The sequence below is a fragment of the Hirundo rustica genome, chromosome 6 (assembly GCF_015227805.2).
Source record: "Hirundo rustica isolate bHirRus1 chromosome 6, bHirRus1.pri.v3, whole genome shotgun sequence".
Lineage (NCBI taxonomy): Eukaryota > Metazoa > Chordata > Aves > Passeriformes > Hirundinidae > Hirundo > Hirundo rustica.
The window spans coordinates 24,886,853-24,908,159 of record NC_053455.1 but is presented as its reverse complement, the minus strand read 5'-3'; the positions used below and the strand labels follow the sequence as shown (position 1 = coordinate 24,908,159).

Here is a 21,307-nt window from a genome sequence, read left to right as displayed (position 1 = left end):
TCCTCGTGACTTGTCTCCCGTAAGGCTTTTGGGATTGAGCTGAAGACAACATCAGAAACTGAGAGAAGTGTGGTGTTGCGCTCTTGAAGACTTTGTGTCCCTCAAAGGGCTCGTGGAGCCTCGTTCCACTCTCTCCTGGTCAAACCACACATATTTATTCTTAATCATCACAAACTTTCTAAATGTGCAATTGTTACTAAGATTTGTGCAAAAATCAATAAAGAAAAATCATCACAGATAATTCTGCTATGCCTTGAATCAGCAAAGGCGGCTGAATGGGAAGTGTTTGCCAATTGCCTAGAGAACAACCCCTTTAATTGATGAGGTACAATCCATTATTATTAAGAGGTCCTTTATTGTTGTTTTATTGGATTTTGGTAATCAAGTATAGAATGAAGGCAATAGATGGCTTTCAGATTCTTCTGGCATGTTGCCATCATCAGGCAGTAGTAAGATCTTTGTGATTTTATCCATTTGTAAATAGAGGCTTTTGACGGCATTTGTTTTCACCTTCCAGTACATTTCTTACCTTTTTTTTTTTTTTTTTTTTTTTTTTAAGTTAAGAAGATGATTTCTAGTTACTTTATTTGTCTTTGCATGGTGGGGTGATAGGTGATGAGATTTAGGTAGGGGTTTTTTGTCCTGTTTTTGTGCCTACAGTGGCGGCTTCAACATCTTATGAAATAGTTATCTCTTTGGCAGAAGAGTCAAAGGCAGAAACCCAGCTAAGTAACTCTCCACAGTTATACCCAGCCTCCCAGATTCATGAAACACTACATTCATATGAAGTGTACAAATAGAAATGGGTGGAAAATACCTGAACAAAACGGAAGACTGTAGAGGAACATGCTGTTAGTGTGCAACCTGTGCAGAGATGGTTAAAAAGCCCTATTAGTCAAAAACCCCATGGAGAAAGAATTGTACCATCATTCTCAGCTCACTTGTGTCCAGATTATGTTGTAATTTTTTAAAGAGGACCTTGTCTTTAATTTCTGTTTTAATGAATGTAAAGTATGGCTCTTGGTAAAGTTTACATTGTTGTTCTGAAGCATTTTTTTTCCCTTATAGGTATACTGGTGGTGGTGCTACAAACAGAGATATCATTTAATATTAGCAAATTTTCTTTCTACATTTCTGTATGCAGTGGCAAGTACTCCATGCCAGTTATTTTGCTTTAAACTTTAATCCCAAGAAAGCTAACATTCTGATTTTTGAAAATTTACCTGTTTTCCTTGGGCAATAATAAAGTTCTGACTATTATTATGCTTTCCCCATGCTGTAGGTATGTTCAGAATATGAATGTGAAAAAAAAAAAAAAAAAAAAAAAAGCCTGGTGTGACATTTCATATCCATCATAGACTATTAATATATTGTGTATTTTTAAATTGTGTTTTGCAATAACTTAAATTACCGCAGACATAGTTAAAGCAAAGGAGAAAATTCCATTCTTCATATATTAGTCTATCTGCATCCCATATTAAACACTAATTCAGTGGGAAAGTAAAATACAGTTCCCTCTTAAGATACAGTTCTCTTTTTGTGGATTTCCAGCGTTCATCACCTAGACAGCTGTGGGTAAATTTTCATAACAATCTAAGTAATCAGTATTTATGTCACGTACAGTATATCCACTTAAATATGGATAGACTCCGCGGGCTGCTGCCACCTTCGCTTCTTGCACTAAAAAAATAGTTAACAGAACTGCATTTCTGTAAAGAATACAGATATTGTATTTTGGCCCCAAGGAAACAAAAATCTTATCTTGGATGTGATTCCTGTTCTTCTGCCTCAAAGGTATTCAACAGCTGTTTAACTTTAAAGAGATGCTGAAACCCTTGCTATTCACTAGAACACTTTTTCAAGAATATTTCTTTGAAACCACTAAAGGTAAAGTGCACACAACTGCATTTCCACTCTGCCACACTGTTAGTGACGTGACGGATGTTATTCTGCCTTTATGCTGTTATAGCTGAAATAAGATGAGCCTTAACACCATAAAAAAGAAATCACCTTAATACTAGACAAACTTTTCACTAAAGATAAAATCGGTAAAAAAAGAGATAAGATTGTAAGTAGATAAGTGATTAAGTTGGCAAGAGGATCATAGCTTTCAACTTAGTTGTTCTACTGGATTACAGAATTATTGAGTGAGTCTACCTATTGTTTTCCATAGAACTCAAACAAGGGGCACCAAAGGGAAAAGAAAACAAAAAAATAAAGAGAAACTTTTTAAAGCACAGCTTTTTTGAACTTCAAGACTTCGCAAGCCTGTAACAAAGTGTGCCTGTGTTTAAAGTTTTCCAAATTTTCTTGAGTAACATGAGGTAATTTCTGGAATAAAAGTTGTCTTTCCTGACATTCCAATGAGGAATTAGTGTGTTTTGGGAAACAGAGAGACAGATCCTTAGCTTGTATCAGTTATTTCCATTATCTTCAGATAAATCATGACAATTTATAAAACAAGGACAGGACTTTATGTTAATTATTCCTCCCATGGGATACACCATCATAAACCATTTTTGTTTTGTGTTTGTTTAGGTACAGCTCTCCGCGCATCTGTCTGCTGTACGATACCTTTACCCCTGAATGGGAAGTCAGTGGGGCTGCATGCAGAAAGTGTTGCTCAGAGTGAGCAAAAGTGCCTGACCTTGGCTCTTGGTGAACTGTCTGTGATGGATTTTTTTGGTGTGAAGTTTCACCTTTTTTTTTTTTTTTTTTTTTTTTTTTTTTTTTAATGTAAACCTACGGTGTAGAATACTCCTTTGCCCAAGGACTATTTCACTGCTTATACTCACAGGTAAACTGAATACTGCAACATGTGCACTTACTAATCACTAATTTTACATTAAATTAAAACGAAAAAGGGAATTGTTTCCTTGAAAATAAGAAATAAGGATTAACTGGTGCTGTCAATACAAAGCTATAAAGCTGGAGTGAACCCACTGAGGTGAATGGATGCATTTGGCATACTCAGTACATGTGAGTGCAGAATTAAATGGTTTAATCTGAAAAGTCTACACTTCATTCCCAGAGTGTTAAATGTTTTCAAAGAAATCAGTGAAACCCAATAATAATAATAAAAAAAATTAACTCCCTTCAACTGAACTGTGCTTGCATGGTTCCAGTCCAGAAGATCTTGGGTGTAAAACTGAATTTCAGCCCACATTACACAAGGAGTAATGGGGCATTGGGCTGGCATGTTCACAGGTTTGTTTTCCCATACCATCCTGTTTTCTGTTTTTGAATGTTTCTCCTTTTATCCAAGATCAGGCTGAGCTATTAACGGAGAAAAAAATCATGTTGGAAAGGATGTAAAACCAAAGGCTATATATGTATATACAGTATGTTTAAAGCATTTTATTTTTATATTTTTAATGGTCTAAATTAATAAAAGACAAATTATAAAGCATTTTGCTTTAGTTTTTGAAATTATCTTAGTAGCGTCTTCTCTTTGGCCAAGTACTGATAATAAAATGCAACAATGAGGAACACTTGCCTTAAAACCACAAACTTTAACAGAGCTAATTTTATTCATTTTAGCTATGAAATAGCATAGGTATGAAAAGCCACCGTTGCCAAATTCAGACAAAAGAGAGGCTTATTGAGCATGTTAATACAGGCATCCTTGAAAGCGCTGAAAACACGTTTCTATTTTTATTTTTTTCTTGCTTTTTCAATGCATTAAAAACACTCGTGAAATGAGACTTCACATGCAAACTGCCATTTTCAAGCAACAATGCAGAAAGATACTTCTTTAGGATTGCTAAGGAAAAGGTTTGTACCTCTTTCAGAGGAAGAACATCATTGTCAACAGAGTGAATGTAGTATGGGCAGATACTGAAATTTTCAGCAATTGCAAGATACACGCTCGTTTGACAACCGACCAAGTTAGATAACGGAGACATTTTTATAACAGAATAATGCATGATTTTAAATTATTTAAAGAGTTTTTTAAAAGAAAATGTAGAATAGCACAAGTGCATGAACAGAAACTATGTCTTCAGTCAGTACAGCATAATTTACTGTATTTCACAGAGTTAGAATGGCCAGTAAGAACACAAGTACATCCCTGGAATATTTATAGTTACAGTGACTGGGAAAAGCAAAAAAATTAGCTTCAGAGCCACTTTTTTTTTTTTACCTACAGAAAAATGCATTTCTTTGAGGTGTATGGCTAGCTAATTACAACTGCAGATGTGCTATCAGTCTACAACCTTGTTTCCCCATTCCATGGTGGAAATGAAAGGCTAAAGGGGCAGACAGGGTGCACTGAGCATTTTTATCACAGGACAGCTCTTCTGGGATATTATATCAAAGTGGATAAAAAATTTGCAGTAAAATATCATATGCCTAAAATTATTTTTTCTGTTAATTTATTTACTAATTTCTTCTATGAATCCCATGTTGTTTTGCATTTTTATGTAACTTGATGCACACTAATTACTTTCAGTATCTTTTGTGATCTGAATGAGATTTACATCATATATATGGCTAAGAACAAGTAGGATATTTAGCAGTATGCATGTTTTTAAGGTTGTGGCTCCTTGTACTGTCCTTTCCTATCCTAGCTCCCAAGAATTTGAAAACCTCTTCTATGAATGCTGAAATCATACCGGGCTGAATTGAAACTGGACCCAAGACTGACTGAAGCGTTGCAAAGTATGGATAATTTTCTTAATGTGGAGTCAATGGAGTTGTCAGTTTACATTAGCTTAGTGTCTGCCCCCCTGCACCAGGATTATTCACTTTTTTCCTTTAAAATGCCCTGAAAGTTTATATATTGCCATTTCTGCTGAAACTGCTAAAAAATATATGATTACATAGAATGATTGTGTCAAGAAATTTCAGTTTGTTCTTTAAAAACTCACTGTTTTATGTCTGCTTTATATTTTCTCTTGGTCCAGCAAAACAGTTACAAATGCCAAGTGCTATTTAATTACAGAAAAGCTTGTACTTAGATGTTTTCTTGGATCAGGACCTAGAGACCATATTTGTCTGGAATTGTATCCACATCAGTGCAATCTGAGGGTATTCAACACAATAAAGGATAAGAATCACTTTTGCTTTATTATAGTGTATTTCAGAATGCATGTAATTTAAAGAGTACATTTTTCAGAAGTGCTACTTGTGATTAACTGTGTCCTGAAGCCATGCATAAACGTATTCGTAAACCAAAAGCATCACTGCACCACCTGGAAGAAAAGATATTATTTTACTACATAGAAAATCCAGTATTTTCAAGATTTTATAGAGCATTTCTAGTGTGTAATATAAACCAGAATATGGCAGAGCCTTATTTACAAAATGGATAATTCTACTATTTCCCAAGTTCACAAAAAATTCACCAATTCATAACCATACCAATTTTGTGTAATATTAGATCATAAAGTTGAGGTAAATAGCTTGTATAGTCAATCAAATTAACCCTCAGTGTGATTTTTCCTAATATTTTTTCAAGATTAATATTTTTCTTTGTTCTTCTACAAGTGAAACTTCCAATCTGTATATTTGTGTGCCTGTTTAATCAGATTTGGTCATGAAAGAGCAACTTGACTGGTGAAATGACAAAAATTCATCTCCAGGATGTTAAAAATGCTTCCAGGTGAGATTCAAGAGAGCTTTTCACCTGTTTTTTCACCATGTCTAAAGCAGAAAATCATGGTATAGAAATGAGTATAATCTTTCCTGGCTACAAATCCACAGGCAAAGTTTTGATCTAATGAAATGGCATTATTTATTAGAATTGGTAACAGTATAAAATCTCAGCTTGAAAGCCATAAAATATCTTTACTGTTGGTGAAGCCAGACTGTAACTGGGCTGTAATTACTGCATGAGATAAAAAAAGGGAACATTTCAGAAGGTGTATATATAACTAAACACATAGAGAAGCATCTAATTGGAGAACATGGATAAAGAGAACCAGGCTGCATCAGTGAAAATATATTATTTGTGTGTGCCAGCACTGGGGCATAAATATCTTTTGCTTTTGCCTGTAGGTTCAGCTGGGGGCTTGGAGTGGCACCTCTAACAAATGAGGGTTCTGCTGAGCTGGGCTCATCTTTCTAGGGATAGGCTAAGACAACCAGGCACACAGAATAACTACATGAGTTTCTCCATATAATTTATCCTAAGGAACCATTATCAGACTTGAAATGCTCTATGGAAAAGTACTAATCTAGACAGAGCAGATGTTTGCAAAAGGCTTTGACCAACAAACAAATGACAGACACAATGTCTAAGAAGTGATTTGAACTCAAATCAAGGCTGATTTCAGATTTCATACTGTGCGATCTGTTTGAGAATCTCTTTTCCTGTAAACACTCACATGTTGGAAGAAAGAACTACCTTCCAGTCACAATAAAGATTGTATTATTGTGTCATCAGAAAATTAAACCTATATGTTAGCCAATATAACTACAGAAGTATTTAGAATGAAGTTCACATGTAACTGACTTGCTGGATCTGGGCCAGAATGCATAGTCATTTGTAAGATAGAAAATTTTATTCCAAAATCTGCTGTGCTAAGAGGTACTGGGAAAGCTAAGCACTGGCTTCTCTTTGTCCTGTAGGTAATCTAGTGTCTTTGGAGTGTGAGGGAAAAGGCTTTTAGCTCCTTGTTTCCCCTCTCCACCTTCTTCCTCACCCTGCACAATACCCAGGCATGGTCTAGTACTTAGCCAGATGGATTGGATATGCAAACATTTACAGACAAACCTAATGCCTCCTTTATACTGCAGAACAGGCTCTGTACCTACTTGCTTTACCTATGTGTGTTCCTGCATATTAAACAACCAGCTTGCACAACTGGAAATACAATTTTATGGGAATGGGATACTGTTCAAATTGGGGCTTCTGCTCTTTTTGACACAGACTGCCTTTGTGGGCTGATAAAGTCTGAGGGCCCAGTGTTTTGCTTTCATGATTAATCAAAACCAGTCAGGAAAAAAACCAAACTCTAAAAGCCAAAGAAGATACAGCTCTCAACCACTGTGCTGGTTGGAGTTACTATTACATTTGGAGTAACAATTAGTAAGAAAGGGTCAAACAATAACCCCAGTTTTAAGATATCGTTGTCCTCTTAGTCTTCCAGGGCCATACGAGTCTCTTCCCAGCTCTGCTATCAGCTTTTTAATGTCTGCCCCCATAGAGCATAGGAGAAGAAAGTAAATGGAATTTGATATGCTTGGGCCGTGCTTTCACCATAGTGCATTTTACGTAGAGACTCTAATCTGCATTTTAGGCTGACTTCAGTGAACATAGGTATGGAATAGTCCTAATGAACTCCAAAGATCACATTAGAAGAAATAGGGAACTTTAAGAAACTTCCAAAAGTTTTACAGTTCTGTCATTTTCATGTACTTTGGTGTGTTCATAAATAAAACAATTGCACAAACCAGCAGTTACTTGGGTATGCAATTCTCTGATGTATATGTGTAAATGATTTTTTTCAGATGCATATTTAGCCAAATCCATCTGTGATACTACTAGATGAGGCTATTTTAAAAAGAAACTATTCAAAGTGAAAGATATTTTGATTCATTTATTTGACTGATATTTACCACATTCTCAAGAAACTGAAAAACAGGAAGAGAAAACAAGAAAAAAATCAAAATAGAAATGACAGAAGGAAAATTACCTGGACCCAGCCTCATAATCTTGGGAAGCAAGCCTTTGTACAGAGCTAGAAATCTGTAGCAGAAGAATAACAAACAAAACATTTCAAACAATATTCTTTCTCTAGCAGAAAAACAGAATTGTAGCATATGTTTGTTAAAATGCTGGCAGAGCACTTAGAAGCAATTATTTGAAATTACACATGTTCAATAGCAGGCTGTATCTGGATTTTAACATTTTACAGAGGCAGATCAGATGAAGAGAAAAAGTTAATCAATGTTCAGTCACAAAAGCAATGCTGTGAGCCTAGCCAATCAGAAATATGACTTTAATCAGTGAGATGGGTTTACTTTCACGACAAGTCTGTTAACAACAGCTGCATACAGGGACAAAATGACTGATATAATTGAATATCAAAGCCACAATTCAGTCAACACTTGAGAAATATTTTTAGAAGTTGGAAAACGTTATTACCACAAGTATCTCCTTAGTTTAATTATTTCAGCAATAATTTTAAAGGTACAGAGGCCTGCATAATTACAATTAGATTAAATTGAGAAATAGTCTCAATAGTTTTCAAATTTTCCTTTTACAAAATGAAGAGTTGAAAAAACTACACATGAGCTATATGAAGCATCTACTTGGGGAACATAAATTTTGACAACATAATAATCATATTGTAAGTCTCTTGTAGAAGTTCATATGTATTAGGAAGATACGTCCTTGTAATTCTACAACAAATTTTCAAAATGCTACATTGGGCTCCTTTGATACGTTAGTTCAGCGTGGTTTAATGGTCCTCGTCAAATCTGAAATATAACAACGTGGTTTTATGGATCCATATGAACTAAAACAGAGGTCTGGAAATTTATTAAAAGAAGAATGTTTTACCCTTCCTCTTTATAGACTGTTGCCATAGTTTTAAAACAGGTTCTGTACTTGATCTCTCCAGGAACTGGCTGTGGTCCTTGAATCCTACTTTTTGCAACATCAAAAGGAATGTTAATAATTGAGGCTATTGTTCCTGAGACTAGCCCAATTCCAAATTTCCTCAAAAACTCCAAATTTGGATCCTACAAAAAAAAAAGAAAAAAAAAAAAAAAAAAAAAAGAGGAAAGAAAGAATAAAAAGGGAAACGGAAAAACCTGTGCAGGTTAAGCACTGTAAAGTAATAAGCATTTAATCAGAAAACTCACACAACACACTCATGTTATTTTAGCGGAACACATTAGGATTTCCTACGCTGGAACTTGTTTTCTTGACAATCCTATTGGCTGTGTTTTTACACATGGTCTAAATTGCTGAAGTACACATTTCCTCACACAGGATTTATAAACACAGTTCATAAAGAAAGACTGGTATGGCATATGGGGATGATTTGTATAATTGGGCTTCACAATGTACTTAGTATTACTGTATCAAAACAGGAGAAATCCAAGCACACTATTAGCTAATTGGCCAGAATATTTTACAAATGACAGCAACTTCCACCATGAAGCCTACTAAAACACTCATTTGTGTGTTGGACCCCCAAATGCTAAATTAAATAAAGACTAATCTCAGTCTGCTGCCATTCCCCTCCAGGTTTTTTACATTTATTTTCACATGTAGCTGATCCACTGTACTGAGAAGTGCTAGCTTCCTGTTATTAACAATCCAACTCGGCACAACGGCAAGAGAGCCTCCACGTTCTGCGCATTATAAACGGTGGTAATTCACTCAGCTAATTGGCTGAAGAATTTACAACAGATTGTTTCTGAACCCTACTATATGCACACGGTAAAAGTTAGAAGGAGGTTAGAAGTGCATCTAAAAACTTCTTTGCTCACTCACAGTTCACAGTTCAACTGGGTTTTATTTGATCTTTTAGAAAGACCTCCTACTTTGGTATTTCTATGACATCAAAGAACTCAGAGTTTATCTGGGAGTCAAAGTCCCTTGAAGGAGGTTTAATCCTATTTCTCTAAGTAGTGGAAGTCACAGGGAAGTGTGTTTCACAACAACATTTTCTATGCACATGATTTATATTTGCTATCAGTTTTCAACAGAAGGACACATTTTTGCTACATCAGAATCTTTATATGTAGCTTAATTCTGTCATGAAGGTGCTTTAATTATAGAAAATCATCATTAAAATAACAAGTTATCTTGCTGTGCTATAACATCAGCACAATGTTACAATCAGACAGCTTTTTGTTTCCTAAACCTGTATGTTTTTTAAAGAAAAAAGACACCAAGAAAGAAGTTTTCATTTCCAGATTATCAACAAGAAAAATAAATTAAGCCCATACAGGTGTTAAGAAACAAATGTCAAAATTGGCAGAGCTCTTTATTACTTGCAGAAAAACTCAATATCTTGATTTCACAAAACAAGAAACATACCTATAATGAGTTAAAAAAATTAGAATCACTTGTGGTACAAGAATTGTAGCCCTTTTTAAACAAAGATCTTAGTAAAAAAATTCTGTTAATTCTGTACATACAGTGATTTAAATGCAAATAGAATAAAGCCAATGCTTCTGGTATCGAGAAGAAAAGAAGGTCCCTTTTGAAGCATTTTGCCCATTCACAAAACTGAACTTTAAACAAATGTACCACAGTCAACACCAGCTTTGCTATCATGTGATTTTTTTATCATAAACCTTATGGGAAAAGTTTTCCTATGAAATTCATCACTTTAATATCTGGATAATTTCATTAGTATAAAGATTCAATATAAATTTAGGTGTCAAAAATTAAAAAAAAAACAAACTCTAAAAGCAGAGCTTAGTTGCTCTGAGGTTATTCCACCACTCATTCTGATCCCATCTTCTCCTAAATCACCTTGGCTTACTATTTCTTCAAGTCCATTGCACCACATCCATTTCACTCTCTATTCCTACATAGAACTTCTATGTTGGCAAGGATCTGAAAGCTACTAAAATAAAATTACTGTCTGCTATTTCACTTACTCAGCAAGCCGAACAGCCCATTTGGGTTTCCCATCTCTTCTTTGCCTCTAGAAGCTCAGAACCCCTTTCCCTTACAAGACAATGCGCTGCTCAGCACCCCTGGTCTGATGCAGCAGCCCTTGTAACAGGAGGCACATCTGCAGTGGCAGGGCTGGCAGTGCCCAACTTGAAATGAGTCTTGCAGTTGGCCATGTTTCCAAGGGGGCTTTTAACAGGTGTGACAAAATTTCATACTGTTGAGGAATGTGGCAGCCACTTGGAGGTGGTGGTGAGCAAAGTAATGAAACGAATGTTTAGAAGCAAATCTAATTATGATAAAAAATGGTGAAGTGGAACCTGCTGGACACCTATGAAATGAGCTACAAAAGTAGATGCCATTTGCAAAATAATTTCATTGCTAGGGCAGAGTCATAGCCGCTAATTCTCTATGGTTGGTACATTAGTGGCCATTGAAAGAAATCTGGCTTATTCCATTTTCAGTAAACAGAGCACAAGGCTGGCTGTAAATGGTATGTTTAGCTGAATAGACTGAATGTATGAAAAATTATTCATTAGGGACATTTACAACCCATACATGTCATAGATATCATTTGACCCCTCAAATTTTGCTTTTTATGCAAGATTTATTGGTTTTGGCAAAATAGGCAGCAAACATCCCTAACTGGGATGCAAATTAAATGCAAGGTTTATCTGATAGCTAAAAGGCTCATTCAGAGATTAATAAATTTTCCACTTATGTTACAGATGGTGGACAGCAAATACATAATCAATAGTCAAAATTATTTCACAAGTGTAGTATTCTTATTTTGCAATTTTTATATATTGTGATTTTTATATATTTATCAATATTACAAGACTGGCTTTAAGACTTTCTTTTCTGGCAAAACATACAAAGTTAACAAACTAGATTTTGTAATGGAATCAAGCATGTGAGAAATCTAGACAAATTAACAGCTGTTTAATATTTTTCAAATTAACTGCAGTTTTCAAATTAACTGCAAATTCCTTGAACAGGCTTGATAAATCTAAGCCTCTAGTACCTGCCCACTGGCATAAAAGGTTTAAGTTATAGTTCATAAATTATTGTTAAATACTTCCATTTAGCAGTCACTGACGTGAAATTCAATGCAGGTCAATACCTGAGACAATGTTGGCTAGTGCCAGCCAGATGAAGCCTAATCTATGTCTTAAATTCAGAATAAGTTTTGCATTGATTTTCACGGGAGTTTGGTCAGAATTATGGCTATATCTCTCTGTACAGACCATCTACGCCACTGGTGCTGGCTGGGCTAGAGAGTCCTCTTAGCTTTATTAGCACTACAGAATGCTATCACCATTCAAACCCGAGCGACTGCATGAAACCAGCCCATCAGGAAGGGTTCCCTGCCTTCTCTAGCTCCTAAGCCACACCCAGGAGCTGTGCTGGCTGGCCAGGGCCGGAGCTGTGCCAGGGAATGTTTAACAGTACCGGCGGCCGAGTGCAGCAACTGTTCAGTGTTGCTACCCCATTTACTGTCACAGCTGTAGCCACTGTGCAAGCCACCAGATAAGGCACTGTGCACTGGTCAACCACAAGGCAAACCTCTCCACTTATTTGCACTTAATCCCACACTGATTAAATTGCCTTTGGGTTTTGCTAAAATTTGAGGACAGCTGGGCCACTGGCTGACACTGAAGTAATTTCCCTTTTGTTTTCTACATATATTTAAACCCGCGTTGCAGACGTTAAAATTTTTCTGCATCATACAAAATCTATATAAAGTACTAATTTCCTTTAGATCATAAAGCTACGAATCTTTCTAATAATGTAATACTTGTTTCCTATTTTTTAAAATCTGAACGGCTCGGAAAGCATGCTTACGCTAAATACTATTACTATTCAATTTCTATGCAAGAACATTTCCCATGATTCCCATAGAAGCTGCACACTAGTCTCTGTCCTTACCTGGATATTTTCCTGAATTTTCTGCATAGTGATTATAATTTTTTAATCTTTTGATCAACACAAAAGTGTTTACTCCTTTCTTAGTAACAAGCTGTGCTTGTGCCTTGAGTTTTTAGAATGTGTGACTAAAGTGCACTGTAAAATATGCTTAGATACACTGTATGAAACTTGTAGAAACTTGTGGGTCAGCTGCTCTTGAACAATTCAATTTACTGTAATAATCTGCAAATAAGAAGTGGAGCTTTTCTCCATTTACACAACGCTGCCAACAAAAATACCAGGCTACTCAGAAGTGCAGGAAAAAAAGAGGTGTTACTTCATCTGGGAATAGAAACCGATCCCTTTTGATGTGAATTGCACCTTCTTACATGTATATCACTACATGTTACACCTGTGACTGTTTAACTGTCATCATCTAAAAATCACATTAGTGAAAACAGACTTCAATAAGTAGCATGCTGGAATCATTAATAAACCATTAGTTGTTTCTCACACAGTCATTTAGAAAGTTGCTGATATTACAAAGTTTTCATTAGTAAATTTTCCTTTTGTTGTAAAGGGAATGCTTCCTTTGTTATTTAAAGAAATATAGGACTATCAAAATTTCTGCAAGTGAAATTACAGCTATAATGATTTTTGTTCTTTAATTATAAATGACATAAAGTCCCTGTACATGACCCTTTACATCCTGTTTTGGTCTCTCTCGATAAGGATGACACTTCCCTGTCATCCTTCAGTATTAGGTTGAACTCTCTTTTGAGCAAATAGGTCCAGTGCCTGAACCTGAATAACCTACATACTGCAGCTTAGCCACCTCTGCAAGCTTAGCCCCTTTTTGAATACTGACAGAAGTTCTAGAAACTGATTTTTCTCTTCTAAGCTAGTTTTCCAGGAAAAAAAAAAAAAAGTGCATACATACCCAACATAAGCACAACACGTCTGTATCTCATTTGGTGCCTTTTTGCACTGCTACCATGTTATAAAGGGAAATTCATAAAAAGGATAACTCAAATATGACAACATTCAGCTTTGCTGAAAAAGTGAGACGATCAAGTCCTTAATTTGCTTCCATTAAAATGCTATGGATTTCTGCAAAATAGAGCTAGGTTAGTCACTGTTTGTCACTAAATACCACAGCTTTGCACAGAAAAATAGAGTGTGAATTAAAATGTCAGACTTTTTATCTGATTGTCTATTGCATTGTATGAAGAACTTACTTTATTGACTGGAAGAATGTTTTTCACATTGAAGTAGAATCCAAAGTAAACCATGTTAAAAACTCCATGACGGCCCAGTGTTGCAGTAAGGCCTTTGTTGAGTCCTTGGAAGCCCAGACCACCGGTTTTAATGATCTGCTGAGCTTGAACAAAGCTAGATGGTTGCTACACAAGTTAAGCAAAAGAAGGAAGAGATAGTCTTTACAAAAAGAAAACAATAAACATAGCATCATTTCCGTCCTGTTGGCAAACACAGTGTTGCCTATCCTTGTAATTTTATGTTAACTATCACCGTATTTGTTATTTTCCCTTTCCTGTGACCATATAAAAATCACAACTTTAATTAAAAAACAATTTGTCAATTTTCTTATGGCAGAATAAGATGAAAACAGGATTTGAGTACTGTAAAAGAGTAGTACTGTAACAGATTTCCATTTCATAAAAGGCAAAAAGGAAGAAACTGCCTCATATCAGACAGAATCTGCCTTACTACATGCAACTTTGACCTTTTTTTGAATATACAGTGATATTCAGAATTAGCTATTCCCCTTCTGAATATTTTACATTTTTTTAGCAGCATTATAAAAACATTACTTTCAAAAAGTTGTTGAATAGAGTTTGGCTTTCTCCAAAGCATAAAGCCAAAAACAACCATAAAGCCATAAAGCTCTGGGTAACCAAATCTATAATTAGAAAGGCAAAACATGGCTTCCACTAGGAGGTTCAAACAGGAAAATATAGAAGAATTTTGACTACACCACTGTGAATACCACTAATTTCAATATACTCGTTTGTTTAATAGCTTTCCATTTCAAAGCATCACTGTGGTAGATCAACAACATCAGCCAAATGATGCTACCATATCTGACACAGCATATAACTGCTTATTTAGGTGACTGATGAGTTTAACCTTTCATACAAATATTATCCTGTTAATGCTCTGCATATATTTTACACCTGAGACAGGATTAATAAGTCCAAATATAGACACCTGCAATGTCTACACATGACTTCCCTTTTCAGTCCTTTAGTAACAAAGAGGCTCTCTTCGGCAGCACTTCCCTTTTACCAAAGGAGGTGTCATCATGTAAACTGATCGAGCATAGAAGGTCTGTGGTTCATCATTGATGATGGAAGGACCTTAGACAGAGGAATTTATTGTACAAACATCTGGAGTTAATGCACTTCACACAGCTGTTGACTTTTACTTAATATAGACCTACTCAGTAGAATCTGGAGTCAGATCATAAAGCAGAAAATTGTATTTGTTTAATTAATCATATCTCTCATGTCAGGTGAGAAGATTTTAATCATCACACCAGCTTCTATAGCCAGTGAGTTATCCAGGGCTACAGGGAAAAGAAAAAAAAAAGGAAAACCAAACAACACGGTGTTGGGCTTCTCGCCGTTTACTTTAACAAAAAGCCACCATTATTTTTACCCACAGCAATCCACATCACAAAAGGGCTGATACGTGATTCATAGTGGCCTTCCTCTTTAAACCTATCAACCCTCGAAAGATGATCTGCTACCACGGAACAATTCAGCTGTCACCGCAGGGTGTGAATATTTGCTTTGGGGGTGTGCTGGAGTCTGGGTGTGAGTGCATGTGTTCATGCTCTTCCTTGTTCCTTTTAAACAAGATATATTTATTATTTCTATACAATAGTCAAAGAAATATGTGAACTGCATTAGGTTTCATCATGTAGTATGAAAGCTCCACAATGGGATAGGTACACACTTTACTTAAACCTTTTAGAAAAACAGTGCATTGTAATGCCTTACGCTGTATAATATAACCTCTGGACATGCTTCTTCCAATGGGCTTGAGTTTACATGCTTTATTGTGAAATGCTCTTTAACATTTTCTTAATGAGAACTTAATGTCAATGTATGAAGTCACTGGAGGTTTTTTTTTTCCTAATTTGCAGCAAATTTTGAAGTTCTAACATTTAAAAAATATATATTAAAAACTAATATGTCTGTGATATAACAATCTTTGTGATTTAGGAACTTAATTTCGCTTGGATTTTTTTTCCCTAGACAAAGTAGTTAATATTTTCAGTTTAAACTAGGTCTCTAGTAGAGTCCAAATACCATTCCATCACAATTTTATTTGTAGGATAATATAATATTATTTGGATTTTGTGAAATTTTGCATTTAAATTAAATTAGAGAATATTCACCTGAACAAAACCAACTCAGAATGCTCTTGAACAGCTACAGTTTGATTATTGTAGCAGAAGGGATGCTGTAACTAAAGGAAGCAATTGGCTAAAATTTACAAACTAAACCAACCCAGACTTTGTTATAAATTTTGCAGTAGAAAAAAATGAAACGTATGAAGTGAAAGGATACACTGGTCTTTTGCAAATTTACAAGGAATAGTTTGTTAAAAATCTTAACAGTGGTTTGTTTATACTTAAAAGCTCAGGGTTTTTTAAGCTAGGATAGTTACATCTTCATAATTCTGAAGCAGAAAGATGCAGAATACCTGCTCAGTTCACTACTGCTGGAGCAGTAATTGTTCATAATTTTTATCACATCATCTTCTTGTGAGACAGGTCCTCTCACACATTGCTTTTTCCTACTTTCAGTCTCTCTGCTTTCAGGAACCTAAACATTTTACTCCTGCTCTGCATTATTTATCTGTTTAGTGGTTTTGCTGCCCATGTTTAAAAAATGTCTAGACTGGAGACTTGCAGCAAATAAACATGTCTTTCATATGCATTAAGAATCAAATAGAAGCTTACCAAACATTTAAAAAATTATTCTGGAAGTAAATGCTTTTCTGGATGAGTTATGGAGTAGGTACCAGTTACTACTCTATGGCATTTGGAAATCAGTAGCTGTATTTTTCCAGAATGTACTGGAGGAGCTTGGCCCAAGCATATTATGTAAATGGCCAGGTCATGAATCTTTTTACTGTGCATCCCCCAAAAGTGTTCATTTTGTGCAGATGAGTGCTACAAGGCACGCAAGTATTAACTTAGTCAAAACTCAATAGTCGAATACGCAAAAGTCATGTCCCACCAGGAATTCAGCCAACCTTTTCATGTGATGCTTATGTGATTTGGCACTTCTACCATGGTACAGCTGATTTATCAAAAGATTTCTCAAAAGATGATTTGACACTTGTTACTTTGATTCAATGAGAAAAGAAAAAATGAACTGTATTACTGCCTTCCTTCACTTTATCCTGGAACATCTTCTGCACTGAAATTAATAGAAGCTAGTGCATTCCTGAGAACAGTTGATTCTCATGAATCACTGTTTTCCTTTAATCTTTTTCCCCTTTCAGCAGTACCCAGAATCGTGGACAATGCGCGATGACTTCTTTGCATGAAACAATATTTGAAAAACAAAACTCTGGAGTGAAGCAAGAATTTGAGTTTTCAATGTACCTGCTATACAACAATTTTCCAGTTTGTGCTAATAAAAGTGAAGTCTTGTAAATAATTTCATCCAGGAAACACAGTGTAAAATACAGCAGCATCAAGGGCACAGGGCTGTGGTGTTTCATGCTAACCTTTGGTGCTCACTTGAAATCTGGAGCCTGCTGGGGTGAATGTGCTGTGTACAAGGAGCTCAGGTTTGTACTCCTGAATTACAATTCCTCATGGGGCTGGGTTGCTGGCTGCTCAGGAGGGATGAAGGCCAGAATCCCCCTCAGGCACAGAATATTCACAGTGGAGATGCTGATGCCTCTGACAATACTGCATGCATCTCTGCAGTCTGAAGGCGTTGTCTATTGGGTCTCTTCCATTTCCATTTCTGTTAAGCTTGTGGGAAAATCATTTGCATTCACCAATATATTATAGACATTCTGCTCTAAATGTGAATCTCATAAAGTGGAAAAAAGAGAATAAAGCAGTTTTCCTACCTCTGTGAAGGCACTCTGATTAGTCTGTAAGGTAACCTTCACTACTTCAAATGGGTTAACCACAACTGCCTCTGTTAACCCAGATCCCAAGCCAGCAACTGCAAAAGCCTAGGAAAATTAAAATGAAAATTAAATATTAAGGAGTAATACTTCCTCTACATCAGATTGTGAAACTGAGGATACAATGCAAACTGCAAGACTACAGTAATGCAGCAGTATTCTATTGCTAAACAACTTAGCCCTTGATTACATGCTGACAGTTCATGAAGGCATTATGACAATACCCATAAGCCATATTCCAGAACAATCAAAACTAAATGTCATAGCACTCCATGTCCATGTATTCTCCTTTCAGCTGGAAGGGAAAATGTGGCACCCAATTATTACGCAAACATGGAAAAAGTAGAAAAAGAATGTCCTCATGTTATCTTTGGGTGGACTCTGAATAATAACACAAACATAAGTGAAGTTATGCAGCACTGGAAAAAATAAAATATCTGAACTGAGCATTAAGCACGTAACACTAACATATTGACATAAAAATACATGTAAAAAACTAAAATAGTTCAGTACTTAAGCAAATTACAGAAGTAGAATGTTCACCTAGTAGTTAACAATCCTAGAAAAGTTTATATGAGAATGAGTGGCACACAGGGAAATGTCAGCATTCATTGCAAGTATGAATTAACTCCATTTACTTAGAAACTGGTGGCATTTCAGTCACAGATATGGGGATATTCACTGCTTTGCTTTCCATCCTGGCACAGCATTTTAAGATACTTTAATTTGTTTTTAACAAAAAATAGTATTAAAATACTTAGGTCAACTGAGAAAATTCAGAGGGGTTAAATTCAATGATCGCTTTACGCATTTGTTGCCTTCACTTAACATCCCCAAACTCTATAAGTGCTAAAAAAAGTCCCAGGACCAAAATACATTATAATGAGTACATCAGCTGAAATTCAAAGAAACCAATAGTAAGGGAAAAAAACAATAGTGAGAAAAAAACTTACTTAACACAGAGGGATTTGAACAGGGACTCCTGAGAGCTCAAGAGAGGAATGGGAAGTTAGAAAGGTAGTGGCAAACTCCAGTCTTACTGCCTTTGGAGAAGATTGTGTTACCAACAAATTGATTTTTCCAGTAAGATGGGAACATTTCATCATCACCCATGACACTGAAGCCAATAGGAAAATGGTGCCAGTGTATGCATCTGTCTTTTAACAATAAATATTGCCTTGATTTGAGGTCTGTTGAGGTACCTAGAAACATTCTGCCTGCCTTAGACCAGAATCCCCCTCAGTCTTCTTCTTCCCTCACTACCTTAGGACCAAAAATGCCTCTATAGTAACAGTACTGCACCAAAAATGGGAGAGGGTTCTGATTGTTCTGAGCATTGCTGTATCTGTTCTGCAGATCAGGGCAGATTTTGGGCAGCTATTGCATGTTTACAAGTTTTCAGCCTACTTTTCTTCCGCCCCCAAAAAGTGCTGGGGTACCATAGAACCTTCAACTCATTTCTTTCCACTTGCTGGAGAACAAGTATCAGTGTCTCTATATACACCTAAGGATGAGAACTGCTGAAAAATACCAGATAGAATAGGAGAGACTGAAAACAACTATAGGGACAGTGGAATTATGAAGAGGAAGAGCTTGCTTTAGCCTAGTTAATAGAACTCCATGATCATTTACTCACTGCAATTAAAGGGAGATGTAGATGGAAGCAACACTCTTCAAAAGAGACTTGAAATTACCGAAACCTTTATAGTGCAGCCTTAAAAACACCAATTGTTTCCTAAAGTTGTGATGTCATCATTGTGACAAATAGATATTTACTATGATTTACATTCTTACACCACAGGAAGCAGTAGTTCTTATAAAAAGTATTTTACTCCTAATGCACAATAGCAGAATTAAGACCTACACATGAGAATGCAGATTACACATGCAAGCTACATCTCAGCATTTAAAAATTTCTGCGTATGTGTATGCCCTGCATTTTGTTTTTGAACAAGTTATTTCTTGAAATTAATTCCTAACTCCACTGATGGACAAGAGAGTTTTGCCATTTACTTCAAAGGAAATAGAAATTTCTTATCATTAACTTGTGTTTCTTTTATAAAGTTTTTAAAATAAGACTGAGATCTGTATTTTTGTTATAGTTGTACTGTGTCTTGGAGAACAGCACTTCGAGGTTGAAGTGTTAAACTAGACACGATGACATTAATAAATAAATATTGATAATATTCAACTTTTTTTGTTATTTTGTAAGAATGAAGAATGACAAGCTGTTTACAGACTCTTTCATGGTGACTCTCGTTATCCATGTTAACAAATGTTATGATGTTGTTGGGAATTATTTTGAGGACATTTGATGAAAAGCATCATTTATCAATTTTGATAAATTCTCATCAATGGTTTCAGAGTTTTGAAAAACTCTGTATTAAGTTGGACCCTTTAGTTTTGGGCTTCTTCTATGGGAGGAAACAGATGAGACAGACTTTTCAGCAGACACATACTACATTAGAACATGAAGTTCTGCGTCCATACATACCAGCCCTGGCGGCAATGACGCATATCCCAGTAGCTTCTTGTATTGTTCGAAGGTAAAAAACTGTGAACAGAAGTTAGATTGAAACTGAACTGAAAAAAAATTATCAGTTACTTATGCAAATTAGTAAAAAGCAGACTACAATGGACTATCACTACCTCATATCTTGAGCAGCTGCATGCAGTTCTGTGAAAAAAATGTAAGCCAATTTTATTTCACGCTCTCTCTAGTAGTGTTAGATGTGCAAGAGTAGACAATCAGGCTTCAAACTGATTTCATTAGTGTGTCATGCATAATAGCAGCATAAGTGCAATTCAAGTAACGCTTTATCTTAGAGTTCACTTACATAATATAGGACATATTTTTAATTTATAAACCTTTTCTCTAGCATTAACTTTCATATACTAGTTTAAATGTAGTAGCAGCTATTACAGTTTTCCCAAGAAATCATCCCCACATCCTTAATGTAATGTTTTTGCATTTCTCAAACACTAGTTTGCTTCTTGTCAGACAGATATAACTGTGGATTTTGAAGATGGAAAGTCTGTCATTTTTATAATCTTCTACTGTCAACAGGCACATTTCTTTTCCTGTTCTCTCTTCACAAATAAATCTTTCAGTCAATTGTCTGCTTTCAAACCATGGTGCTTCGAAGTTCTGGGCATCTGCAATTCCCTAGAGGATGTCTTGAAAGCTGTCCTCTTGGGTGTTTGAATTTCTAGAAAGAAATAGGATCAGCTTCACCTGCACCAATATGGTGAAAGACAATCATTAGCAAATGGCTCACTTTGCAACCTACCATTTCTTGACACCAAAACCCATTAATTTTAAGAATATCTTTTGTGAATTCTTATAAAAATCAAAGCATAATAAATGAATGGATTTGTTCTTCCAAGAAGAGGGTTTAGAATAACTCTGACTGCACTGAAGTCAGCAGGAAACCTCCTGTTGGTATGGGCAAACAGACTATGGTTGCCTAGCTCCTTGTCTGTGGACACGAAGACAAAGATGTGCAGGTCAAGATATACTCTCCAGAAAGAGTATATGTGACATTTTACAAATTATTGGGAAGATGCCCTTTGAAATACAGCACACAATCTAGGCCACTGTTTAAAAAACAACTCAGACTACATCATATTCAAAAC

At 35.8% G+C, this 21,307-nt stretch overlaps 1 protein-coding gene across 2 annotated transcripts in view; it reads right to left on the bottom strand.

Annotated features, from left to right (window-relative positions):
- Positions 1 to 3,427: 3,427 nt before the first annotated feature.
- SLC25A21 (solute carrier family 25 member 21) overlaps positions 3,428 to 21,307 on the bottom strand; it is a 240,401-nt gene continuing 222,521 nt past the window's right edge. For both annotated transcript variants that reach the window (XM_040067225.2, XM_040067227.2), the window contains exons 5-10: positions 20,166 to 20,225; positions 17,612 to 17,719; positions 13,729 to 13,893; positions 8,507 to 8,688; positions 7,638 to 7,690; positions 3,428 to 5,192 (exon numbers count right to left, since the gene is read on the bottom strand). In XM_040067225.2, the coding sequence (XP_039923159.1) occupies positions 5,122 to 5,192; positions 7,638 to 7,690; positions 8,507 to 8,688; positions 13,729 to 13,893; positions 17,612 to 17,719; positions 20,166 to 20,225 (639 nt within the window). In that variant the 3' untranslated portion in view covers positions 3,428 to 5,121. The remainder of the gene's footprint in view (positions 5,193 to 7,637; positions 7,691 to 8,506; positions 8,689 to 13,728; positions 13,894 to 17,611; positions 17,720 to 20,165; positions 20,226 to 21,307) is intronic.